General features: G+C 48.7%; 1 protein-coding gene across 1 annotated transcript; it reads right to left on the bottom strand.

Annotated features, from left to right (window-relative positions):
• Nucleotides 1-3,610: 3,610 nt before the first annotated feature.
• LOC105474974 (nucleolar protein with MIF4G domain 1) lies at nucleotides 3,611-26,341 on the bottom strand. The gene is made up of 11 exons (XM_011729926.2): nucleotides 25,334-26,341; nucleotides 23,093-23,220; nucleotides 21,458-21,653; nucleotides 17,246-17,569; nucleotides 14,942-15,052; nucleotides 14,026-14,193; nucleotides 13,165-13,286; nucleotides 10,510-10,642; nucleotides 9,819-9,950; nucleotides 7,739-7,848; nucleotides 3,611-7,088 (listed from the first exon to the last, which is right to left on the bottom strand). Exons 1-11 carry the CDS (start codon nucleotides 26,324-26,326, stop codon nucleotides 6,914-6,916), a joined length of 2,592 nt encoding a protein of 863 aa, XP_011728228.2. The 5' UTR covers nucleotides 26,327-26,341; the 3' UTR covers nucleotides 3,611-6,913.
• Between the last annotated feature and the right edge of the window lie 1,101 nt (nucleotides 26,342-27,442).

Raw genomic sequence — 27,442 nt, forward strand, 5'->3', positions numbered from 1 at the left:
AGTAATCCCACAACTGGGTATACACCTAAAAGAACTAAGTCACCATTTCAAAGACACATCCGCACTCCCATGTTCATTTCAGCACTAGTTACAATAGCCAAGATACAGCATCAACCTAGTGGATAAACAAAATGTGGTATACGGGGCCGGGCGCGGTGGCTCACACTTGTAATCCCAGCACTTTGGGAGGCTGAGGCGGGCAGATTACCTGAGGTCAGCAGATTACCTGAGGTCAGATTAACTTAGTCAGGCATGGTGGCGCACACCTGTAATCTCAGCTACTCGGGAGGCTGAGGCCGGAGAATCACTTGAACCCAGGAGGCAGAAGTTGCAGTGAGCTGAGGTCGCACCACTGCACTCCAGCATGGGAGACACAGTGAGACTCCTTTTCAAAAAGAAAAAGAAAAAGAAAATGTGGTCTATGTATACAAAGGAGTACTATACAGTCTTAAGAAGGAAGGAAATCCTGTCATTTGTGATGGCATGAAAGAAACTGGAGGACATTGTTAAGTGAGATACCCAGGCACAGAAAGACAAATACCACATGATCTCACAGTGAAATCTAAAACAGTCAAACTCACAGAAGCAGAGAGGAGGACGGTTGCCGGGTGCTATGGGGGAGAGGGGAATGGGAGGTGATGGTCATGGGTACAAAGTTTCAGTTACGCAGGATGAGTAAGTTCTGTTAAGCTACTACGGAGCATGGGCCTACAGCCAACAATACTGTATTGTGTACTTAAAATTTGCGGAGGTTAATAATAAAGGTGACAGCAGGAAACTTTGGGAGGTGATGGATATGATTATGGCCTTGGTGGTGGTGATGATTTCACAGGTGTGTACTTATCCTCAAACTCATCGACTTGTGTACATTAAATACATACAGCTTTCCGCACGCCAATCCCATCTCCATAAAGTGGAGATTTTTAAAAAAATTATATAACCTATTGAATAAAATAACAATCCATGAGTCCATTCTGAGGGTAAACAAATGAAATGTTTCTTTTTATTGCTGAATGCTAATAAATATAGAAGGAATGATGGAGTTAGAAAATACTACCACCAGCCGGGCGCAGTGGCTCAAGCCTGTAATCCCAGCACTTTGGGAGGCCAAGATGGGCAGATCACAAGGTCAGGAGATTGAGACCATCCTGGCTAACATGGTGAAACCCCGTCTCCACTAAAAAAAAATACAAAAAAATAGCTGGGTGAGGTGGCGGGCACCTGTAGTCTCAGCTACTTGGGAGGCTGAGGCAGGAGAATGTCATAAACCCGGGAGGCAGAGCTTGCAGTGAGCTGAGATCCAGCCACTGCACTCCAGCCTGGGCAACAGAGCAAGACTCCGTCTCAAAAAAAAAAAGAAAATACTACCACCCTGACCACTGTGGTAATAATTCAACTAAAGCTCACAGGATGCGGAAACTGGGGGGTGAAGGTTTGGTGAGGAACAGGATATTCAGAGTCAGATCTCGACACATATCCCTGTGGCTTGGGCCAGCTTCTAAGCCGGCCCATGCTCTGTAGTAGCTTACCAGAACTTACTCATCCTGCGTACCCATGACCATCACCTCCCATTCCCCTCTCACCCACAGCGCCCGGCAACCGTCCTCCTCCTGCTTCTGTGAGTTTGACTGTTTTAGATTTCACTGTGAGATCATGTGGTATCTGTCTTTCTGTGCCTGGATATTTCCTGCCATTCTGTAGGCCCTTCCCTCATGGGATCAGGCTGACCTCAGTACCTAGAATACTGTGGAGCTGACTGAGTGTGGCTCCCCAAGCTAAGTCACAGAAGGTGTTAAGCGGGGATTCCCTGTTCGCAACCAGCAGCCATGTTGTGAGAATCCTCAAGCAGTCCCACAGAGCTCACCCTGGGCCCTCCCACGGCTGGTGGTTGTCTTGCCCCTCGGTAAGAGGGGGCCACCCTGGAAGTGGCTTCTCCAACACCAATGAAGCTTCAGAAGACAGTGGGCCTGTATGCAGCCTCAGACCGTGACCCTGACCTACCCTGCGCTGCTCCTCAATGTAAGCACAGAATTGGAGAAAAATGACTGTCAAACAATTAACTTGTGGGGTGACTTGAGAGGCAGCAAGAAAACTCAAGGGACATTCTGTTAGTATTCTATCAATGTTAATTCCTTACTTTGATAATTATACTGGGATTACAGAAGTAAATGTTCTTGTTTTTAGGAAAGACATACAAAAGCATTTAGGCGTGAAGGGATTTGATGACGCAACTTCCAAGTGGTTCAGAAAAAAAAATCTGGGCCCAGCTACCTACAAGAGAATGAATGAGCCGGGCGCCGTGGCTCACGCCTGTAATCCCAGCACTTTGGGAGGCCGAGGCTGGCGGATCACAAAGTCAGGAGTTTGAGACCAGCCTGACCAACATGGTGAAACCCCGTCTCTACTAAAAACACAAAACTGAGCCAGGTGTGGAGGCGCGTGCCAGTAATTCCAGCTACTCAGGAGGCTGAGGCAGAAGAATCACTTGATCCTGGGAGGTGGAGCTTGCAGTGAGCCGAGACCACACCACTGCACTCCAGCCTGGGCAACAGAGTGAGACTCTGCCTCAAAAAAAAAATAAGAGAATGAATGAACCTGATCTGGCCCTTGGGATGCCTGCCACAGCGGGGAGAGGGGGAGGGTGCTGGCATCTTCTGGCTCACTCCTATACACTCTATTCAATCCTAAAGGGATGCAGGTGCCTGGATAATTTGGACACCCACTGACACCAAGCCCACCAGTGCAGTTCCTGATACTGAAGCCCCTGAGCGCGGTGAATGACAGGACCTTCCCTCCTTCTGTTCTCCAGCTCTCCCTCCCTCCCTGCCAATGAGGGGAGTTCGACAGGGAGCCGAGGCAGTCACCTGACCAAGCTGAAGGAAACCAACCTCCCCTAAAGTTAAGGTAAATCTTGGCAGGTTTACGCTAAGGCCTAGGCAATTTTTTACGAAGGAGGCAAAGGTGATTCGAATCAGTTTGCTTAATTATTTTTGTAAAAGAATAGTATGTTTTAGATTTTTATAGAATGAGTTCTGAATTATGAATGCTTTCAAAAAATCTATTTTGAAACAATTATACACTTACAGAAAAGTTACAAGAACACACTTCACCCGCATAATCCCCCCCAAGTTCTCCAGTGGCTAACATTCCACCTCCTGGGCTTTCTGTCTCTCTGGGGCTGGAGAGAATGAATCTTTCTTCCTAAATCATAGAGCTCAGAAGCCTTCTTTAAAAGGTAAAGAAAAGGTATAGACCTCAGTATACCACCAAAGATTTTTTTTTTTTGAGATGGAGGCTTGTTCTTCTGCCCAGGCTGGAGTGCAGTGATGCAATCTCACCTCACTGCAACCTCCCCGCGCTGGGTTCAAGCAATTCTCCTGCCTCAGCCTCCCCAGGGGCTGGGTTTACAGGCACAGGCCACCACGCCCGGCTAATTGTTGTCTTTTTAGCAGAGACAGGGTTTTTGCCATGTGGGCCAGGCTGGTCCTGAACTCCTGACCTCAGGTGATCCACCCGCCTCGGCCTCCCCAAGTGCTGGGATGACAGGCGTGAGCCACCATGCCTGGCCAAGCTGGTCTTTCAAAATAAACATTCACTGTTACTCTAAACAAAATATAAAAAATACATTTTATTTACACATTTCAATACTTTAAAGTTTGTTCCTTACACCTCTAAAAATGAGATTCCCTAAGACAGCTGTTTAGTCATTCTATACATTAGCAGCTCTCAACCTGCACTGCAAAGTCCACAAGTTCATACATAACACTGAGTACTCAGCATCCTGCAGTATTTTAAGTGTATTTTCAATTGCACTGTAATACATTTCAAAAATAACCCTACATATTTAAAAGCAATTCTGAATTCATAGCTTTTAGTCAAGATGTACTTATTTACTATTTAAACTAAATTATAATTACTATTTAACAGCCCATATATATTGGTTTTTTGTTTGTTTTTTGAGAGTTTCACTCTTGTTACCCAGGCTGGAGTGCAGTGAGCAGAGATCTCACTGCAACCTCCGCCTCCCAGGTTTAAGTGATTCTCTTGCCTCAGCCTCCCAAGTAGCTGGGATTACAGGTGCCTGCCACCATGCCCAGCTAATTTTTATATTTTTAGTAGAGATGGGGTTTTGCCATGTTGGCCAGGCTGGTCTCGAACTCCTGATCTCAAGTGATCTGCCCGCCTGAACCTCCCAAAGTGCTGGGATTACAGGCGCGAGCCACCGTGCCCGGCCCCATATGTTGTTAAAATGTACAGACTTACAGGCAATCTGCCATACACTAAATGCAAACCGTAGCTGATAATAATGAAATCAGGCGGTGCCACTGCCGTGACAGTTCTTCCCAATCCTAGTAGCTGCACCCATAATTAATTCCTACTCACATCACTTACGTTAGTGCTACTCAAATGCGGGCCATTCACAGGCGGCCAGGGATCCTCTTGGTCTGTGAGGTCGGGGGCTTGCATCAGAATGCAAATCAACAGTGGTGTAAAGCACAATTTAGTTCAACTGACATTTTTTTCTTCATAGTAAGACCTTCTTGAGGAAGGAAGCAGTGTGTTGATTTTTCCTTAGCCCAAGCTCCTTATTTCACCATCAAGCTACACGTCCAGTAGAACTGATCTGTTATATCCCAATCACCGCCCAGCAAAGACACTCTTGTTAAAAAGCTCCTTAACAAAGGGAAGATTTTCACTTAATTCACTCTTCTCTTAGTACCTGTCACCTTATTTGTCCTCTAAATTCAGAACCCGCCAGAAGACACAGGGTTTGGATCTGGCCTCGGGTTGAATGATGTTGCTGAATGCAGGGTTAGGAAGTCTGTAGGGACGACACAGTCTCTGGGCTGCTTCGAGTTACTTTCTGTGTTCAGCTGTTCATGTTGCCTGCACATGCTTCAAAGCTTAAACCATTAGTTTAGGGATATGCGCAGACACTGATGGCTTCACATCACGATTTCCAAACACAAACTGCTATAGGGCACGGACAAATAAAATCTAAGGCCAGGCACGGAGGCTCACACCTATAATCCCTGTGTTTGGGAGGCCAAGGCAAGAGGATCACTTGAGGCCAGGAGTTCAAGCCCAGCCTGTGTAACACAGGGAGAACTTGTCTCTACTGCTTGTGGTCCTAGCTATCCGTGAGGCTGAGGCAAAAGGATTGCTTCAGGCCAGGAATTTGCTACAGTAACTATGATCATGCCACTGCACTCCGGCCTGGGACAGAGTGAGCCTGTCTCTCTCTTAAAAATACATACACAATATCTGCAAGTGCCACAAAGCGGGTGTTTTGCGCAGGAGTGACATCACAGCACCTGTGCCCGTCTGCCCAACAGGACCACTCTGAGGAGGACAGTGCTGCTGGACTGATGAGTTTATACAACTTCTCAATGTCGATTCTGTATTCACATCTTAGTGACTTTTTTCAACAATCAAAGGTAAAATTTAAGTTGAGTCTGCAGCATTTGAGAAGGAAAAGCAAAACTGAAGCGCTGGGAAAACAATAAACATTTGGGTATCTGCAATACGTGCTGGTATCTAGGGACGTTTCTGCCTCCTCCCGGAATCAGTTTTCCATACTTAGTGAGTGGGGTGTGTTTGTTTCTCTCACTGGATAAATGTTAATTCTTTGCAGGCAATAACTATATTTTCTTCATGTTTACATCTCCAAATCCTTGCAAGCAAGTAGCACCTATTAACAGTCAAGTGACTACTGTTTGGTGACCTCAGAGTTGCTTAAGAACATTTACAATTTGGAATTGGTGAGATGAATACCCTCAACCGTGTGGGAATGTCACACGAATGATGAAAAGCGCCTGTCTGCACTACAGTCTACATAAGGCCACATCCACAGGGCTTATGTCGACTGACTTTGCCAAAGTTCAACTGCATCCCAAATACTTAAAACAATATCAAGAATCACATTTAAGCTGGGCGCAGTGGCTCATGCCTGTAATCCCAGCACTTTGGGAGGCCGAGGCGGGTGGATCACCTGAGGTCAGGAGTTCAAGACCAGCCTGGCCAACATGGTGAAACCTCATCTTTACTAAAATACAAAAACTAGGGCGTGGTGGCACACGCCTATAGCCCCACCTGTTAGAGAGGCTGAGGCAGGAGAATTGCTTGAACCCGGGAGACGGAGGGTGCAGTGAGCCAAGATTACACTACACTGCACTCTAGCCTGGGTGAAAGAGCAAGACTCGGTCTCAAAAGAAGAATCACATTTAACTGATGGTTTTTGAACTTTTAACCAATTATTTTAAAAAGGTAAAAACCTCATCAAGTTCTTCATAACTGCACCCTCTAGTGGCCTATTTTACCTATTAATTTTTTTTTTTGACAGTCTCATTGTCCAGCCCAGGCTGGAGTACAGTGGTACAATCTTGGCTCACTGCAGCCTCTACCTCCAGGATTCAAGCAATTCTTGTGCCTCAGCCACCTCAGTAACTGTATCACCAGCATGTCCCATCATGCCTGGCTAATTTTTGTATTTTTAGTAGAGACAGGGTTTTGCCCAGGCTGGTTTCAAATTCCTGGCCTCAAGTGATCCACCCGCCTTGGCCTCGCGAAGTGCTGGAATTACAGGCGTGAGCCGTCATGCTCGGCCATACCTATTAAACAATTTTAAGACAATCACACATACCAGCCTCACTGCTTAGAGAACCCTGTCCAGTGTGCCTGAACCCCCTTTTCCCTCCCTCCTTCTCCTCACCCCCAAGATATAGTTATTTGAAAACGGCTTGAAATACAAACAATAAAACCTTAGATCAAAAAATTATCTCAAAATAATAATACAGTAATAGACAATGATATAGCTCTACCAAACATTCACACGCAGGCAACAGAATAAAGCTTTGGGTTTACAAAGGACATTTTATAGTCAAAGGGCCACCTGCCTTCCTTCTTTCCCTGACTACATTCTCAGGGAAGCTTTTCCTTGCAGACACTTTGTCACAAGGTCAGCTCTCTCTCGCAGCACATTGGCTTCGTCGGCGCTTCTGTGGGCCTGTGCGTTCTTTAGCAAGAAGTGGCTGATGAAAAGCTTCAAACCCTCACGTAACATCCCCAGCTTTGGGTTGTCAGATACTCTGGAAAGGAATCGTATAAACACATGTCAGGGCTGAGCTGGCCTCTCCTAGATCTCAATCCTGGGTTATCTCGAATAGTGAGACATAACCAGTTTCTTTTAAAAACAGAATTCTCAATTAAGAACTTCTTTTTTTTTTTTTTTTTTTTTTTTGAGACGGAGTCTCGCTCTGTCTCCCGGGCTGGAGTGCAGTGGCCGGATCTCAGCTCACTGCAAGATCCGCCTCCCGGATTCACGCCATTCTCCTGCCTCAGCCTCCCGAGTAGCTTGGACTACAGGCGCCCGCCACCTTGCCCGGCTAATTTTCTTGTATTTTTAGTAGAGACGGGGTTTCACCGTGTTAACCAGGATGGTCTCGATCTCCCGACCTCGTGATCCGCCCGTCTCGGCCTCCCAAAGTGCTGGGATTACAGGCTTGAGCCACCGCGCCCGGCCATAAGAACTTCTTAACATATTTTATTATTACCAATCATTGTTAGTTTGCTAGTAGACAAATTTCTATTCCCCAGATCTAATGCATACTAGCTTAAAAATAAAACTGAAAAGATTGAGCTACACATGTAGTACAACCTTGTGTTTCTAAATTAACACAAGTGAAAACAACCTCTTTATTTCTCTTCCATGTCTCATCAGAAAGGGTGGGGCACATACCTTGTGAAAATTAAACTGAGGTCTTCAATTTCTGTTTCCATTAATAGGATACTTAATACTTTTCGTAAAAAGTGGACTCTGGGTTTGTCCAATTCACTGAATTCAACTACCTAATGGTCAGGACATAGAGAAAAATAGTTACACTGATTTAGCCAACCTTTTCAATGATTTGTAAATATAGTTTAATTAGAGTAAAAATGAATCTCCCCCACTCCCCCACTCTACCACTGATTTAAGAAGCTATTTCCAGAGCTAAGAAATGAGCACCTGTTGGCAAGGATGTGGGCCTTGGGAATCCCTATACACTGCTGGCAGAGGTGTGGCCGGCCACAATCACCGTTGAGAACAACTCAGCAGTAAGTGGAATTCCCGGGGCATACACCTTATGGATCAGAAACTCAGTATCTAGAACTGAACCATAAATTACCTCCATTCGCAAAAGTACCCATCCCCTAATTAAAACTATATATATAAAAAATTTACTTTTAGAAGACTAATACATGTATCTCTCTCTCCTAGAAAACTATCAAAAAATCAGAAATAACTTAAACATGGATCAGTGGGATAAATAAGTATGTAAACTGAGGCATACGTATACAGTAGGATGCTACCCACAGCAGACTCATGGGCGCCAGCATGGACCCACTTCAATCTTAGCTGAATGTCAGCGAGCTCGAGGAGGGGACTAAATGCATGGTGACGGGAAGGATACCCACAGGGAGGTCCGCAGCCAAACACCATCACAGGCGCTTGCAGACCCGGGGACACAGCGAGACCACAAAGCATGGCCGAAACAGAGATACTGGGAATGAGAGCAGCCCGGGGGGGCGGGGTGGGGCTGGGGGCATCTCTAAAGCTCTACGCCAAAGGACGCACTCCTGCCACGCCACTCCCGCTCATCCGCGGTAGTATCCATGCTGTTCCACGATGAGCACGATGCCTGAGTCAGCAAAAGGCAAGGCAGGGGAGCAGAGGGGGAGCAATGCCTCCGCCATGATCCAAGTTATTCCAGTTGTCAGGATTTGGCGTAAGGCTCGGTGCCCTCATTTTCAGTATAGTGGCCAAACTTGGACACTTTGACACAGCAAGTTGGACACAGCAAGGGGCGCAGGGTGCACTGGAGCGGGCATGCTGATGAACTGCACAGGACACACAGAAACACACGGGAAGCTGAGGCTGCAGCCGTCTTGTGGGTCCAGGCCGCTGCAGTCAACGCCCCTCAACTCGCTCTGCTTTTCACTTCCCATTGCCCCCCAGGCGATCCAAATTTTTTAGGCTATTCAGAGTCTATTGGTCCTACAATCCAAGCCTTACTGGCCCACATCAAACCCCAACTTATAAGATGCCTAGGTTTCAGCCGGGCACAGTGGCTCACGCCTGTAATATTAGCACTTTGGGAGGCTGAGGAAGGCAGATCACAAGGTCAGGAGTTCCAGACCAGCCTGGCCAACACAGTGAAATCCCGTCTCTACTAAAAATACAAAAATTAGCTGGGTGTGGTGGCAGGTGCCTGTAGTCCCAGCTACTTGGGAGGCTGAGGCAGGAGAATCGCTTGAATCCGGGAGGTGGAGATTGCAGTGAGCTGAGATCGTACCACTGCACTCCAGCCTGGGTGACAGAGCGAGAGTCCATCTTGGGGAAAAAGAAAAAAAGATGTCCATGTTTCATGGTTCACTAAAAAGTCCCAAAACACAGCAGGGCAGGAGAAAGCCTACAGTTTTAAAACAACTTACCTCGAAGCGAGCAAACTCACCTCACCTCTAGGGACACCAGGCCCTACTTCGTCCACTCTTCTCCTCACTAACAGTGACTAGTTCAGGATTTTATAATTAGGACCAGCAAATTAACCTCAAACCCCAAAACAGATTCACTCAGCTTAGCAAAAGAACTGCAGCGGTGCCTTCATTTAGGTCAATTTGTAGCGCCTGTTAGTCTGGCCATTTTCTGTGCTGGCTACGATAACGCAGGCACTTTCCAGATGAATCAGAACCGAAGAGAACACGCTGGTGCAACAGGACCTGATGTAAACAATTACACCCCCTTTTCCACTGCTTTCAGTGTTTTCACACGTGACACCAACCTTTAAGATGGAAAGGGAAAGAGATTTTGTCTTCAACAAGTGGGCCACCAGATGAACCAAATTAGAGAAATTCGTAGCTGGCAAGTTTTCCAAGTCCCGAAATTTGTCCCATATGCTGAACTGGAAAGTCATCTAGTATCATAGTTAAAAGGAGAAAAAAGGTAAATGGCCACAAATTATTATAATACATCACTAAGAACATAACCTAAAGGTATTTTCTTATTATCTTATTTTTAATATTCTAAACATCAAGACTTTTAGTGGCGGCCTTACTGTCCTTTCCTATGGAGCATAGTCCCAAACAGCTTCACAAAAATCTCTTCCTGGTGCAGTTTTCCCCCCAAATCAGCAGATACCAACAGAACATTCTAAGGAAAAGGCCACAGCAAGTGACATCAGAAGAGACTGGTGCACTGTGAACCGGCGAGGTGCTCCTGCTGGCCTGGCCACATACCGCCTGCAACTGTGGCAGGAGCAGGCGACATGAGGACATGGTGGACCCTTGACATTCCTCTCTAGCCCTCCCACTTCTGCTCCCAGTGAACATGGCCTGGCAGCCAGCATGGACCACGTGACTGGGCTATCAGGGGCCTCCTGACGTGGGGAACTCCTTTGCAGGTGGGTTGAGCCAGGCAGCATGTGTAGAAAAAACAGTACAGCAGATGTAACTGGTGCCTCCGCACTAAGCTACCTGAAATCTCCTTTCATATTCACAGAATTTGCTAGCCAGGAAAGCATAGAAGGGATTGTAGGTTTTCTCTTGAAGGCAGCAATCCATGAGAACGTGAATGATTTCTCTCTCCTGCTGATCCTTAAGTCCAAGCCTAGAAAACAGAGAACAGCAATGACTGGAACATCGCTCGACCTCCGAAGCTTAATGGCTGATACCTGTCAGGGGAACTCCTTCCCGCCTGGAAAGGTCTGGTGAGGGGCGAGCCAGGTGGACGCGGCGGCAGACACCAGCTACGGGCCCAGCCCCATCACAACCTCTCCGGTCCTCAGCTTATCCTACAATCTGACAAAATGTCAGAGGAGACAAGACCATCTAGGGTCCCCTGCCAGCTGCAAAAGTCGACAGCTGTGCCCGGCTGACAATAAACGGCCTCAATCGTGTGCGCCCTCAGAGCTGGTTCCTGCTACGGCAATGACTTCACAGTTTCTTTCTTTCTTTCTTTCTTTTTTTTGAGACAGTCTTGCTCTGTCACCCAGGCTGGAGTGCAAGTGGCGTGACCTCGGCTCACGACAACCTCCACCTCTCAGGTTCAAGCGATTCTTGTGCCTCAGCCTCCCGAGGAGCTAGGATTACGGATGCCACCACCGCTCTCAGCTAATTTTTGTATTTTTAGTAGAGATGGGGTTTTGCCATGTTGGCCAGGCTGCTCTTGAACTCCTGACCTCAGGTGATCCACCCACCTTGGCCTCCCAAAGTACTGGGATTACGGGCGTGAGCCAGGGCGCCCGCCATCGTTTGTAAAACTTGAGTTAGAGCTCACACACAGTAAAACCTATCCTTTGCAGTGTAGAGTCCTGTGAGTGTGGATAAGCCCATATAGTCATGTCACCGCTGGCACTGCCGAAACAGAACTCTCCATCGCACGCGAGAACCTGGGGCCGTGAGCCCCCCTTGCCGTGGGCCACCGCTAATCTGCCGCAAGAACCCGGGGCCATGAGCCACCCTTGCCGTGGGCCACCGCTAATCTGCCGCGAGAACCCGGGGCCATGAGCCACTCTTGCCGTGGGCCACCCCTAATCTGCCGCGAGAACCTGGGCCCGTGCGCCCCCGCTAATCTGCCGCGAGAACCTGGGCCCGTGCGCCCTCCTTGCCGTGGGCCACCGCTAATCTGCCGCGAGAACCCGGGGCCATGAGCCACCCTTGCCGTGGGCCACCGCTAATCTGCCGCGAGAACCTGGGGCCGTGAGCCCCCCTTGCCGTGGGCCACCGCTAATCTGCTTCTGTCCCTCTAGTTCTGCCTCTGCCTCTGTCACACAGATTCGAGGCAGGGTGGCGTCCTGCGCTGGCAGAATCCACTCGAGAGTCACCGTGCTGTTGGGGCCTTGGGAGTTTGCCCCTCGTGATGCTAAGTAGTAAGTAGCCCTTAGACGGCGTCTCATGGTTTATCCTTTCCCCAACTGAGGGGCATGTGGGCTGCTTCCAGTTTCTGGTGAGATCCAAATACGGCTGAGGCTGCCGCCCCTGCACAGAGGCAGACACTCTGTATCTTAGGAGAGAAGCACCAACTCCACTGCAAACGGCACAGCCCCACGGACAGCACTCACGTGAAGGCGGTGCAGGCAGCCCAAAGAACCAACTGAGTTTTGGCTGCATTTATTATCAATTCATGTTGATTAAAAGCTCAGATTTATAACTCATGATTTTGATGAACAGTGGGAAAAACTATTGTTTAATAAACGTAGTTTGAAAGGCCAAAAATTTCAAAACATGAAGTCCACCAGACAAGAAATAAAAGAAGTCCTTCTGAGTACAAAGGATAAGCCAGACCCGCTGACTAGGGAATAAGGGCTCTCCTCAAAAGAGCCCTTTTAGAGACAAAGGGTAACTAGCGAGACGGGACGCATTCAGCAAAACAGCAAGGCCACAGAGAGGAAGAGGAAGCTCAGGACTTCAACCAGGCACCCCAGTTTAGAAAATAAAACCCTAATTATCAGAATCCTAAAACGAATCATGTTCTCCCTGTATTTCATCCTAGTTTGAAGCAAATAAAAGAATATGTATTAACATTACATTACTTAGAAGTATCTCATAAAACTACACAGGTACATTTAAAATTTTTTTTTAACGAGATGGGGTCTCAGTATGTTGCCCAAGCTGGTCTTGAACTCCTGGGCTAAAGTGATCCTCCTGTCTCAGCCTTCTAAGTAGCTGGGATTATAGGATCTTTAAAATCTTATTACAACTAATTATAGAAACTATACCAGGAAGTTTTAAATGAAGAATCAGAATAGCTTTATTATGAAGATTTATATATTTTTAAGCAATTCATGACAACCAACAGCCACTGACAAGGTTATCTGGTACTTTCAGTCAAAACTCCTCAATCTCCAGCCTGAGCAACATGGCAAGACCCTGTCTCAAAAAAACCCCAAAACCCCCAATCTTTATATATCATTAAATGTTCTAATGAGGAACTACTAGAGGCAAATTAATAGGAACAAGATGACTAACCCAGGGATGCACGAATCCAACAGCGTGAGCGGATGGTCACAAGAATAGCCCCGTCCTCCCTAAGCAGCATCAGACTCAGTCACCCAAAACTCAAAAAGCAAATCAACTTACTTATTTTACAGCATCTCATTACTAGGTCAAAATGTGTACACAAATGCTTACTTCAGAAGCTTTTCAAAAGCATCCAAAAAATCTTCACTTGTCATTATTGTGCAGAATATGTTTCTCCGGATGTCCGTGTTCATCCTCTGCTTCCGGGAGAGTTCTAGGATCTTTGAGCTGACCTGGAAGCACGATGAATGGACAAGTCATACACGTCTCCATGGAAACTGCTTCCTGAGAGATACCATACTGTACTTCAGTGTCACTGAATCCAACTGTGAGGTCTATGTGGGCAGATGAGCGTCAGCACCACGTTCACTCTTGGGCAACGCCCCTCTGTGCAAGGGGGACACACAGGGAAGCCACAGCCGCTGGGGGAGAAAACACTCATGGGGGAGGCTTCTCAGTTGCGGTTCAACCTCAGGGCAAGTGACGATGAATAAAGCAGAGAGCCAGTCACTGGCAGAGCCTGGGGAACCGTGACCACCACAAGTGACACAGAATCTGGGACAGGGAAGGACACGAGGGGGTAACGAGGGAAGTCTGGGTGAAAAATGGACTTGAATTTCCACAATGTGAAATCCATGGCCTGTGGCCTAGAATGCACAGCCCAGGCAGGGCAGCACGAGGGGTCTCAGCAATGGGCTCCTGCCCCGTGAGCGTTCGGGTCCTCATGCACTCCCCTGCCCCACGTCATTCAACTTTCAGATCTTTTAAAGTCCAGTAAAAAGATACAACAGAAACAGAATAATTATATCACAATGTAATATTAATAGCAATTTCTATTAGGCCTCCAAATAAACCTTGTACATTTCAGTGACCATTCAAGAACAGTAAGAGAGCTGTTCCAGGTAAAGCTGTGACCACACACCACACGGGGAGGTGCCACTGCCTGGCAGCTTTGAGCATGGGCGTCCCTACCGTCCCCACAAGCTGCTTCTGCAGGTGTGTATGGTGACTGTTGTCGATCATTGGGGCCCCACTCCAGGCAGACCCCACAATCCACCAGCGACCCGTCTGCTCCGCATTCAAGATGCTGTCCCAGGAGACGCGAAGCTGAGTCTCAGAACCCGAGCCGGCACTGCGGACCTGATTAAGAGAGAAGAGCTAATGAAACACTTTTAATTGGTTCATATTCTGTACTTCCATCCCTGGTGGCTTTGTTTTTGACCATGACATTTCTGGTGCATGAATACTGGAATACTGGATGATTCACTGGCAATTGGGATGATTAACCTGTTTGGAAAAATGCCAAAACTAGCAGTAAACTCGGTGTTTTGTGTTTGAGAGTCCAGCACCCCAAACGCGTTGTTTGGAAAGCTGCCCCAACAGGCGAAAGTGACGGAGCTGCCTCAGGCTCAGTGGCAGGGCAGCACACGCCTGGAAGAGCCTGGGTCAAGGACGATTTGGACTTGAGATGACAGGGGCTGAAAGACTCACTCTGGCAGGGAGTTGCTCGGTCTCCATCCTGGCTGCATGTCAGAGATGGTCCAAGGACCTGCGTCATCCGATTTCCTTGGTCCAGGTGGGGACCCGGCCTTCTCTTAAAGCATCGGATGATCCAATGATGCAGCCTAAGTTCAGCACCCAGGGCGAGGCAAAGAGGACGCTCGCCCAACATGGGCTTCCCCACGCATGGACACTCTGCACGAGCGCGCCCAGACCACTGGGAGAGCCCCCGAGGAAAACCGAGCAGCCTTCACTCTGCCTCTGAGCACGCTCTCACTCACCAGACACCGCCCTGACTTGCAGGTCTGACTATTTCTTGATTTTCACGACAGGCTCATGCTGACAGGGAAGCTCTGAGCAAAGCAGAACTGAAAGTTCCTTGACTTACCAAAGCTCTCTGCAGTTTCCTCAGCTTCTCCACAGGCTCGGGGTCATAGCCTGGAATTTTGCGCATGTCATTGTTCTTCAGGGCCAACATCGTCTCTAGCATAAACCGAATCTTCAAGAAAAATGAAAAAATTGGAAGTCCATCATTTCAAACAGTCTAAACGGCCCATTCAAGTTGGCAAGAAATAGACCACACCTGTTGCGCATGGCCGCCATGGCCACGATACAAAGTCAATCGACCACACCTGATGCACATGGCCGCCACGGCCACAATACAAAGTCAATCGACCACACCTGATGCGCATGGCCGCCACGGCCACGATACAAAGTCAATCGACCACACCTGATGCGCATGGCCGCCACTGCCACGATACAAAGTCAATCGACCACACCTGATGCACATGGCCGCCACTGCCACCATACAAAGTCAGGACGGCCGTTAGGTAGAGGCGGTCTAAACTAGTCTCAGCCGCTTACTCAGGGCTACACAATACCTCAAAACAGAAATGTGTCCCTCAACGTCAAGTGGGAACCCAAATTCCCCAGAGATCTCACTTTTCCCTTCTGCTCGCCACACACCTCGCCCTTCCGCACCGTCCACACCTCCTCGGCCGCCCTGGCCCCTACTGCACTCCTGCTCCCACCCTGGCCTCCAGTGACCTGCTCTGGACATTTTCTCTCCTACCACTGGCCTTGTAATTTTTTAAACTTTAAAACTGGAAGTAATGTCATACTTACAGAAAAGTTGCAAGAACAGCACAAAGAATTCCCACATACCCTCTGAGATGTCCCCAAATGTCAACTTCTTATTGATACAGAATTCATATACCATAAAACTCACTCATGTAAGGTATATAATTAGGTGGCTTTTAGTACATTCTGTGCAACTATCACCACAATCAATTTCAGAACTTTCTCATCACCCCAGAAGAGAAACTCCAAGCCCATTAACAACCATTCCCCGTTTCCCCGACTCCCCAGCCAGCACCCCAGCTCTAGGTGGCCACTAATGTACTTTCTGTCTTATTCTCCATTTTAAACCACCATTTAACCCGCTGCTCCCATTCCCTTCTCCAGGCCCCTCCTCTTCAGACTGGCTTCTCTGGTGACCAGGATAAGCCAGTAAGGACCACTGTCACAATTCAGCCCAAAAAGCAAATCCCTTCCTCCTCTTGCTGGTCCTCAGCATCCCACACGGGCATGAATTCTTCCTGGGGACACTAGGGGTCCCCGGCTCCTGGGACCATCCTCATTTCCTTCTCACCTGCCAGCTCTCCCTCCTCCCTGCAGCTAAACGTCAGTGCTCCTTAACCTGAAGGTCCTCTTCACAGCCTGCCCCCTGCCAGGCAAGTCCACCCACGTCCATGGCTCCCAGGACCCACTCTACAAGAGCAGCCCCGAATCCCTTCAGCCCACTTTGTTCACAGCTAACCCAGTCTCTCCAAAACGGAGGTGCCTGTCCTTCCGAATCCTCACCTCCTCCTGCACGGTCCCCTGTGCCCGACAGGTGACCCCGAGCCCTCCTTCCCTTCACCCCAATCCACACGAGGTCTAGTCACTTCTGACGCCCATGTCCACACCTGCTGCCACGATCCCGACATTTGCCACCACCTACTCCCCAGCTCCTGCAAAACTCCTCCTGACTCCGACCACCTCACACCTCTTTCTATCTTGGAGTCAAAGTGACCATCAGAAGGAAAACTCCAACCTGTCATTCAGCTGCTGGGACCCTTCTGAGGCCCCCAGGATAAATCCTCGATTCTCTGCAATAATTAACAAGGGTCCAGAGACCTGGACTCTGCCTTTTTCTCTTGTGAGAGCCCCTCCAGGCACTTACACTAACCCTTTTCAGGTTCTTCCCCAAAGGGTTTCTCAGGAACACACGCTTCCACCCATCCCATCATCTGAACAGCACATAAGGTGGGAGCTGTGATCAGTTCCTGTCTTACAGAGGGGGAAACTGAGGCTAAGAAGACCCAGGTTATGCTGCTGTCAAGTGGCAGAGCCCAAAGTCCAACCCAGGCTTACCCTAGAGTCCCAGGTCCTGTGGCCTCCTTGGTAAATATGTTTTGCATAAATGAATGCTACATAAATCAATTTTTAAATTCACAAAATATTTTCTGAGTTCTTAGTAAAGGAACAAGGTTCATTCACATATTAAAGCCAGAAAACGGGATGAGACAGAAGAAACGGAAATCACTAGGAAAGGAAGAGTGTAATATTTACCCCAGATACTGATTTCTAGGTTCTGGCCAGTTTGTGGGCTTTAGGGACTTAGGAAGCAGATCAAGTGTCGCACGCGTACCCTGGTCTGGTCCTGAAACTCGCTGCCTGCCCTGCTGGCTCTGGTCTGGGCTTCAGTGATCAGTTCCTTAAGTGATAAAGCATCATCTTTTCTCAACGAAAAACCCACGTTTTTCAGCATTAACAAGATCAGTTCAATATCTTTTTCGGTGAAAGTTCCAATCAGTTTTTTCAAAATGTCGAAGATGAGGAGAGACTGAACCACGTGGAAGTTGTATAAATGGGCGAGGATGGTGAACAGGTTGTCACACTCTTTCCCTTCGCTTCCATGTTTATAGACGGCATCGAACTTCCTCACCACCGCCTCCAGAAAGTGGGCGCCAACCTGAAAGAACCGAACAGAAAAAAGATGATTATGTTATTCCTAGAAACCTTCCTTTCTCCTTCAACACACAGAACTGGCACTTTCTAAATTAACAAAGTGTCCACAAGGCAGAGCATTTCAACAAGGCATCCCTCATCAACCCAGAGCAGCCAGCCAGAGTACCCCAGCCTGGATGCAAGGGCACCTTCCCCTTGTTAATATCAACAACAAACGGGCATTGTTTGGCCAGCAGCCGTTCTGACTCCTTGGGAAAAATAAAACTGTTAAAAATGATGTTAAAAATACATCTACATCCTAAAAATGTTCCACTACTGGCCGGGTGCGGTGGTTCACGCCTGTAATCTCAGCAATTTGGGAGGCGGAGGTGGGCGGATCACGAGGTCAAAGATATTGAGACCATCCTGGCTAACATGGTGAAATTCCGTCTCTACTAAAAATACAAAAAAAAAATTAGCCAGGCGGGGTGGTGCACGCCTGTAACCCCAGCACTTTGGGAAGCTGAGGCAGGTGGATCACGAGGTTAGGAGATCGAGACCATCCTGGCTAACACGGTGAAACCCTGTTTCTACTAAAAATGCAAAAAAAAAAAAAAAAAAAAAATTAGCAGGGCGTGGTGGCACATGCCTGTAATCCCAGTTACTCGGTAGGCTGAGGCAGGAGAATCATTTGAACCCAGGAGGCGGAGGTTGCAGTGAGCTGAGATCGCACCACTGTACTCCAGCCTGGGTGACAGAGCAAGACTCTGTGTCCAAAAAAAAAAAAAAGTTCCACTACCTAACAATACTCATTTCTTAAAAGATTTTTTTGCAGATTTTTACCCCAAATTAATTTCTTGCAAGGAAGCAATACAAGTGATTTCTAAAATAGAAAAATGCGACACATTCTGAATATCAGAGGTTGCCAAATAGACAGGTACTTAATAACCTCTGGAAGGGCCCCAGGTGCCACAGAGGAGAGCCCTACTTTCCCAGGGCTGAGTCTCTGGCACTAAGGTAGCCTGTGAATATACTCACTTGGCTCAGCCAGTGGTCTGAGGGGCACTGGGCCCTGAGGGGGACCAGCAGGTAAACCAGACACTGCCCTGAGGGGCGGAACTGGGGCGAGGAACTGCCAGGCCTGGTGGAGCTAAGCAAGGCCTAAGTGTTTTCCTTGTGCTGTTCTGGTACATTCTATCCCGAATTCCATAACTGTGGACTGAAGGATGAGAAGACCAGGAAGTGGGTCTGTGTGGTCTTCAGCAAGTTCCTGGACCCTGTTTTTTCAGTGTGTAAAACAGAGATAACAAAACTTGAAGGCAGAAACAGCAGTTTTCAATCTTGCCGGCAACACTATCGTGTCATCATTTTCTCTCAAATCTCAACTTAAGCTAGGACTGGAGGGAAAAGGTGGAAGCAGGGACATGGTGGTGACACAGAGTGGCCCCCACAGCCCAGCCACGAGATGATGGCCTAAACGACGCAGCTGCGCTGGACCAGAGATGAAGGGGCTGGGCACCACAGTGACGCACGGCAGTGCATGACACTGGCTGTAAAAGTTGAAGGGTCTGTGACTCCCAGGTTTTCGGTCTGGGTAACCAAGAACTACGTGAGGGACAGCAACCTAGCGGATCTGGACAAAACCAGCTCAGTGGTTATTAAGCTTCAACAGGAGTCATCCAGACAGGACTGGATGGAGATGTAAGGGTGTCAGTGAAAATCGCAGGCAAGGCTGAGATCCACCAGACAGGCTTGAGTGTAATGGGGAAGTACGCAGACATCATTGCTAGACTGCAAAAAAATCAGTGCTAGAAGAATCCAGAGAAAGGCAACAGATTGGCAGAAGGCCACAGTGACTTACTGGAGGCTAGCTCTGATGGACTAGATATACACTTCAGTTTGTAAAGACCTGAGAAAACTGTAGTTTCCAATTTAAGCCCCTTCAATGAAGATAAACTGGAAGACACATTCTATTATGGCTACTAGATTATATTCAAATATAATTTTTAAAAGTAAATTAGAATTCTGCAGACATCAATAAAAATTCAGGCATAAAACATATTCAAGTATGTTGTGGCTGTGGACACCTTTCAACATTGTCTTCTTGGCCTTTAACGCCTTCGCTTTGGCTTCGGCTTTAGGAAGGGCAGGAGCTTCCTTCTTCGCTTTCTGCGCCATCTTCAAGTATGTTTTCTTTTTTTTGAGATGGAGTCTCACTGTCACCCAGGCTGCAGTGCAGTGGTGCCATCTCGGCTCACTGCAAGCTCCGCCTCCCAGGTTCACGCCATTCTCCTGCCTCAGCCCCCCAAGTAGCTGGGACTACAGGCGCCCGCCACCACACTTGGCTAATTTTTTGCATTTTTAGTAGAGACGGGGTTTCACCATGTTAGTAAGGATGGTCTCGATCTCCTGACCTCATGATCCACCGTCTTCGGCCTCCCAAAGCGCTGGGATTACGGGCGTGAGCCACCGCGCCTGGCCTCTGTGTACTTTTAACAAGGCGTGGTCTCCGAGTTTCACAAGGCGCTTCAGCGGCTTAGCCTGCCGCACTGCAGAGCAGGCTTCAGTAAATGTCTGTCCTGATCTCACCGGGACACTGTGGGATCAAAGATGAAAAGGAACAAAAGTATATAAACGTACACCAGGGAATTGGACTTTTAAGGATGCTGTGCTGCAATGGCCTATTTTTTGGAGTATAGCTGTCAGAAAGCAAAAAATAAGAACCACCATCAAAAGAGACTGTATCATTTAAAGGTCCAAATGGGTTAAACACTGCATCTGCAGTTAAATACTGTATCGTGGGAAAACTAAGCCTCACTGACCCAACCATCCATTCGTTCACCTGCCTCAAAACAAACTCCTTTAACTGGACTGATTTCCTTCAACACACCTGCAATCAGCTCCCTTGGGGGACTGCAATATTGACTGGGAGGGTTATGACTTTCCTGTATTCAATTAAGACAGAACAGGCCCAGAAGAGGGCAGTGACTGTGGAACCTGGGCCATCACCAAAGAGCCTCCCTGACTTTAACCACCAGGGTCATGGAGCAAGAAGAACATGAAAGGGATGTGGGGGTGGGGCGGACATTTACTTAGCACCTGTCAGGTGCCAGATGCTTTCTGTACACTGTTCAATTCAATCCCGACAAAAGCCCACTTCACTCATGAGAAAGGGCCACAACACAGAAAGGGCACCAGGCCTCCCTGAACACGTCCAGGTAGCTCCACGCCCCAGTGCTCTCACATCTCCCATCAATACCAACACCTCAGTAGTGAGACCACACCAACCATTATCTTCCAAACATCTGAAATAAATCAGTGTTAAGGGAGAAGTGCAAAGGAAATGAAGGCACATCTGAGACGTCAGTCCAGAAGAAAATTAACATAAGAGACATGCTAGGCTAGACAGAACAGGGCTGGGCATGGCAGCTCCCACCTGCAATCCCAGCACTTTGAGAGACCAAGGCAGGAGGATCACTGGAGCCCAGGAATTTGACACCAGTCTGGGCAACAGAGTGAGACTCCACTTCTACCCCGGCCAAAAAAAAATCAGCCAGGCGTGGTGGTGTGCACCTGCAGTCCCAGCTACTCTGGAGGATAAGTGGAAGGATCACCTGAGCCTGCAGCTGTGATCATGCCACGGCACTCCAGCCTACATGACAGACTGAGACCCTGTCTCAAAAAAAAAAAAAAAAAAAAAAAGGACAGAACAAAAAAGCAAAGTTAAGCAAAATCAAGTACTTTCTGAATGCTGTTTACAACTACATGACATAGACAATGTAGTATTTATTCAGAACAAAAAGGAATTAACACAAGAACCACCCACAGCACACAGTGATGCACTTATCAAGCCTATCATTAAAATAATCGCCATGAGACACTGGTGACAGCCTGGAGAAAGGTACAACTGTACCTCGATTCCAACAGTGTGGTGAAGGATGCCGACTAAGAGAACATGCTCCATCATCAGTCTGCTGGGCATGGCCGAGGCGGTGACGCAGGCACCCATGAGGGCGGAGGTCAGGGTGTCATTCATGTCCTTCCTGCTGTGGGCCATGTACAGCTCCTCCAGCTGCCCACTGATGGAAGCCATGTTGGGTTCACTCAACCTGCAGAGAATTGTAAAGACAGAGAGCAACAATGTTTCCCATTAGGAATTTTCAGTTCGATTTTAAAAAATTAAAAAGTTATCCATACCAACAATATATGCTATTTTTGTGTACACTTTTGACCCCTTAACTATTCTTATATTGACCCAATAACCCAGTATATATTATTCATAACCACATAATATTCTGGAATCCCAAAACAATGTAACTGCTGTCTTCACAAGATGAAATGTGGCCACACGGAGGCATACCCTGGATTAAGTCTACAGAAACATACGTGAGGACACTCCCCTGAATATCCTGACCTGATATCCCCATAGGCAGGGTCCAGACTTAGGATGTGCTGTTAGAAAAAATGCTAACTTTTTATTTCTTAGGTGGCATAGAAATCCTTAGTTCCTAACACTAGAAAAGGCTGCTCTGTTTGAACGGGTAGCAGGGAGACTACATACACATGTACGTGGAAGGTTATTCATTGTGCACCTGTGCTAATACAGAACTCAACATTAAAACAGAGGTTTACAGTAAATAATAGGAAACAAAAAGCAATACAAGGGGGTGGGTGAGGCCACGGAGGGGCAGCAGGAGAGAAATGGTGGTGAGTTTTATCTCGATTGCAGTGGTTGTAACTCGGATCTTGATGTGATAAAACTACACAGACCTGCCTGGGTGCGGTGACTCACGCCTGTAATCCCAGCACTTTGGGAGGCTGGGGCAGGTGGATCACCTGAGGTCGGGAGTTTGAGACCAGCCTGACATACATGGAGAAACCCCAATTCTACTAAAAATACAAAACTAGCTGGCGTGGTGGTACATACCTGTAATCCCAGCTACTCGGGAGGCTGAGGCAAGAGAATCGCCTGAACCCGGGAGGTAAAGGTTGCAGTGAGCCAAGATCGCGCCATTGCACTCCACCCAGTGCAGCAAGAGCAAAAACTCCATCTCAAAAAAATCACACGCATACACCCTCAAAACCAAAGAGCTGATGGGCACGCGTAACTGACAAAGCCCCACCGGTATGGTTTCCAATCAGTTTTTTAAAGTTCTGTTCTTAAAGTGGGTAACAACAAAATGCAGACATGAGCAATGAGTAAGGGGGATGGAAGACCAGGTGAACGTGTTCCTGCAGAGGGGACACGGCCAGTCCTTCCAACATTGTCCTTAGACACACAAAGAACCTCTGCCCTATTCCTTCCTGCTTCTCAGAATAACCATGTGGGCATTGGGGCTGCTCTCAAACCCTGCAGGGATTCAAAGTATCCAACAGTTGGGTATCCTCTCCTTCTCCAGGTATGGGTCTGGGTGCATCAAGACAAGAACAGAAAGGATCCAACTGACTGTCCCCATCACTTCTATTTGAATTGCTGGGATAACTCCTACATTTTTAGAAAACAGAAAACCTCTTTAAGTGATACAGTGTAACAATACTGCAAGGTCACCTGTTAAGTAAACCTTTTACATGTTTCTTCAGCCTTTCTAGTTCTTCCTGTTTCTTGAAGTCCACTGTCTCCTCAGCTCGCCTCACATGAGGTGGGATGTACTTTTCACCACTTTCACGAAGACTCCGCTTGAAAAGAGAATTACAAAAAATTTACACTGACCAAATCCTGTTTTTTTTCTTTGCCACATGTGCATTTAAATATTAAATTCCCAAGAACTGGTGGAAGCTGCTACTGATCATTGCTGCTTAAATACATCGGATTTATTGAGTGCTTAGTATAAGGGTAAACATTCCACTCATCAGGCTGTGCATGTCATCATTTCCATTAATGCTATTAATAACACACTTCGTCATCTCGTTTTCCCCTGCGCAGTTCTTCAGACCTAGCTGTGCACCTCCGGCATCTGCTCAACTCCAGCAGAGCCCTATCTACTGCGCTTTCGCTAGGCCTTCATTTACTGCAGGCACAGTAGCATACAAACACCTAAACTAAACATACCACTAGTTTTGGAGGAAAAGTGTCCTAAAAATAATTTCAAACTTGTTTAAAAGTAGTATCTAAGTTTATATGATAAAAATCAAAACCGGCTGGACGCTGTGGCTCACATCTGTAATCCCAGCACTTTGGGAGGCTGAGGCGTGCGGATCACAAGGTCAGGAGATCGAGATCATCCTGGCTGACACGGTGAAACCCCGTCTCTACCAAAAATACAAAAAATTAGCCGGGCATGGTGGCGGGCGCCTGTAGTCCCAGCTACTTGGGAAGCTGAGGCAGGAGAATGGCGTGAACCCGGGAGGCGGAGCTTGCAGTGAGCCGAGATTGCACCACTGCACTCCAGCCTAGGAGACAGTGCCAGACTCAGTCTCAAAAAAAAAAAAAAAAAACAAAAACAAACAAACAAACAAAAAACCCAGCTCACTATTTCCTAAATTATGAAGGGGGAGTGGTGGTGTTTGCAAATCATTAATGACACCAACATTTGTAAGGCACGATCCCCACTGCTAGAGTTTAAACCTGGTTCAACAAAGAATATGTGTATACATAAAAGCTGAATATTTATATACACAGAACTAGTGCGATGTGGGGAGAAGGAAATGCAGGCAATTCCATACAGCTGCCTCCAACCGTGAGCTACATGCAAAAGAACGCTGAGATAAAATATGCAAGAGGACAGCCCATGGAAGCCTTGATTGCTACATCCTGGATTCTGAACTTTTTTTCCTTTGAAACAGAGTCTGGCTCCATTGCCCAGGCTGGAGTGCAGTGGCGCGATCTCGGCTCACTGTAACCTCTGCCCCCCTGGTTTAAGCCTCAGCCTCCCAAGTAGCTGGGATTACAGACGCCTGCCACCACGCCCGGCTATTTTTTGTATTTTTAGTAGAGACGGGGTTTCACCACCTTAGTCAGGCTGGTCTCAAACACCTGACCTCAAATGATCCGCCTGCCTCAGCCTCCCAAAGTGCTGGGATTACAGGCGTGAACTTTATCTTTAATTCAATGTTGTACTTTATCCAGGGGAGTGCTGTATCTTAGCTTTGGGTTTTAGAAAATTCACTCTAGAGGCCGGGCGCGGTGGCTCAAGCTTGTAATCCCAGCACTTTGGGAGGCCAAGACCGGCGGATCACGAGGTCAGGAGATTGAGACCATCCTGGCTAACCCGGTGAAACCCCATCTCTACTAAAAAATATAAAAAACTAGCCGGGCGAGGTGGCGGGCGCCTGTAGTCCCAGCTACTTGGGAGGCTGAGGCAGGAGAATGGAGTAAACCCGGGAGGCGGAGCTTACAGTGAGCTGAGATCCGGGCACTGCACTCCAGCCCGGGCGACAGAGTGAGACTCCGTCTCAAAAAAAAAAAAAAAAAGAAAAAGAAAAAAAGAAAATTCACTCTAGAAGTCGGGCACGGCAGATGTCCTCGGATACTTGAAAGAGGCCTGAACAGATGGGGTGGGGTTAACAGGTTTAGACCTGGGCCGGTAAACACAGAATGAAGACGCCGCACTGTGGAGACAGCCCTGAAGTCCCCGGGATAAAAATGTCTCTATATTGCTTTTTCCCTCAACTTTACATTATGAAAATTTAAAAACATGAAAGACCGAATAGAGTAACGTACTCGATTTACTCACATTCAGCTGAAACCATTATCAAGACACCAAGTCTGTGTCATTTCTGTCTCACGCCCTCCTCCCCGCCCCGTTATTCTGAAGGAAATTCCAGAGGGCCTAGAGTGTTCACACGATACCTGATCCGTTATGTCACCGTCCTCCGAGGAATTTTCACTCTTTTCTTCATCTTCTGCAAAACGGACTCTCTTCTCCCTCCTTTTCTCCTGCGTTCCCTTTTCCTTTTCTTCCCCCTGTTCCTGTTCTGTATCCTCGTCGTCGTCCTCGCTCTGCGCTTCTGCTTCTGCTTCCTGCGCCTTTTTTTCCTTTTCTACGTCTTCCTCCTCCTCTTCACTTTCGTCCTGGGAGTCACTCTCTAAGTCACTTTCGGGGAGTGTCTGTCCGGCATCTTCCTCCTCCTCCTCCCCACTGCTGTCGTACAAGCCGCTATTTTTCCCAGACTCCAGGGCTCCCAGAATATAGTCGAGCCCGTCGCGGGCAAAGCTCAGCGGCACGGAGCTGCTGCCGTCCTTCTTTTTGCGCTTGTTCAAGCCGAGGCGGCGCTCCAGCTTTCGGATCTCTCGGTCCTCCTCCTCGTTGGCCGCTAGAAGCGCCCGTTTTCGGGCAGCGGCGGTGGCGGCTGCGGAGGGTCTAGTCTTTGCGGTGGGCGCCGTGGCCTTGGCCTTGACCCGGGACGGCCGCGGCTCCTTGGGAGGCGAGGGGTCCCGACGAGGGGCTGGGCGGGCGCGCTCCTCCGTGTCCTGCCGGGGACCGCTCGCTTCTTCGGCTCCGCTTCGGCCTCCCGGGCCGGGACCCTCGTCGGGGCCCGCCGTCCTCAGCAGCCGGCGTGCTTTCCGAAAGTGCCGCTTCTCCTTCCTCAGTTCCTTGCGACTTTTTCTCCCTCCCGGGCGGAAGCGCACCGGGTCGCCGCGCCCCCCGCAACCCTCGGGAGCCTCGCCCTCCGAAGTCGCGTGCACGAACTCCTTCACCGCTAGTTTGAGTCTCTTCAGGGCCTTCTTCCCACCGCCGCCTGGACCGCGGCGCGGCCCGCGCCCCACTTTGCGCTTCATGCGGACCACGCGTCCACGGGAGCAGCCCGGGCCGGCCTCTCCTGTGCTCCTGGACGCCGCCATTTTTCGAGACGGGTGGACGCACGACTTCCGGCCGAGGCGGGACTTCCGGGGACAGCGGCGGCTGCGCGAGGCCAGCGGGCGGCGCCCCCTGCTGGCCGGAGGGCGACAGCGAGCAGAGCTGCGCGGGGCTCCGGGCAGGTGGCACCCGGGGCAGGCGCGCCCGCGGGTGGGCGCCGCGTGGACGTCAGGCTCGCGATGAGCATGGAGGTGCCTTCGCGTTTAAAAGGGAAATCTGGCCGGGCGCGGTGGCTTACAGCTGTAATCCCAGCACTTTGGGAGGCCTAGGCGGGTGGATCACCTGGGGTCAGGAGTTCGAGACCAGCCTGGCCAATCCGTCCCTACAAAAATCAGCTGAGCGCGGTGGCGGGCGCCTGTAATCCCAGCTACTCGGAGGCTGAGGCAGGAGAATCGCTTGAACCCGGGAGGCGGAGGTTGCAGTGAGCCGAGATTGCACCACTGCACTCTAGCCTGGGCGACAGAGAGAGAGACTCCAAAGGGAAATCCTCGATGATGATGGAGGGGAGGCTCCGCCAGGCGGCCGAGGACCCCAGAGGAGCCGGCCCTGCCCAGGCTGGGTTTGGACGCTGGGCTCCCACCAGGGGCAGAGCGTTTGTGGTTCCTCGTTACCGGGTAACGTGAACCGGGAAGGGAACGCAGAGGCCGCGCGGTTTGAGTCTGAATTTTTGGGAGGCCCCCGCCCAGCAGTGAGTTGGGAGAAGACGGGGCTGCTGCTGTGGGGCTCTTGGCCTGACCAGGGGCCGCTTCTCTTCCTGGACAGCTTCAGAAGCTTCATTTCCAGAGTTCCCGCCCTTGACTTTAATTATTTAATTAAAAAAAAATTTTTTTTTGAGACGGAGTCTCACTCTGTTGCCCAGGCTGGAGTGCAATGGCGCCACCAAAGTGCTGGGATTACACGGAATCCACCGCGCCGGGCCGTCCTTGACTTTCAAATGTTTTAATTTTTGCCAGCTTGTCAGCTGAAAATGGCGTCTTGTCATTTAGTTCCTGATGAGAGTGGCTGTCTTAGTTCACTGGCCATTTGTATTTACTCCTCTGTTTATGGCCTTTGTCCGTTTTCCTTATACGTTTTAGGAATTTTTTAAAATATAAAATTTA

Source organism: Macaca nemestrina, chromosome 4 (assembly GCF_043159975.1).
Source record: "Macaca nemestrina isolate mMacNem1 chromosome 4, mMacNem.hap1, whole genome shotgun sequence".
Classification (NCBI taxonomy): domain Eukaryota; kingdom Metazoa; phylum Chordata; class Mammalia; order Primates; family Cercopithecidae; genus Macaca; species Macaca nemestrina.

Bases quoted from the DNA above. Each gene is read 5' to 3' on its own strand.
- LOC105474974 (XM_011729926.2), bottom strand. From the start codon at position 26,326: ATGGCGGCGTCCAGGAGCACAGGAGAGGCCGGCCCGGGCTGCTCCCGT. The intron at 21,654-23,092 runs GTGACCTTGCAG...AATTCTCTGCAG, and splicing joins GTAAAAGGTTTACTTAACAG to GTTGAGTGAACCCAACATGG. The intron at 13,287-14,025 runs GTAGGGACGCCC...TCGTGCTTCCAG, and splicing joins AGAAGCAGCTTGTGGGGACG to GTCAGCTCAAAGATCCTAGA.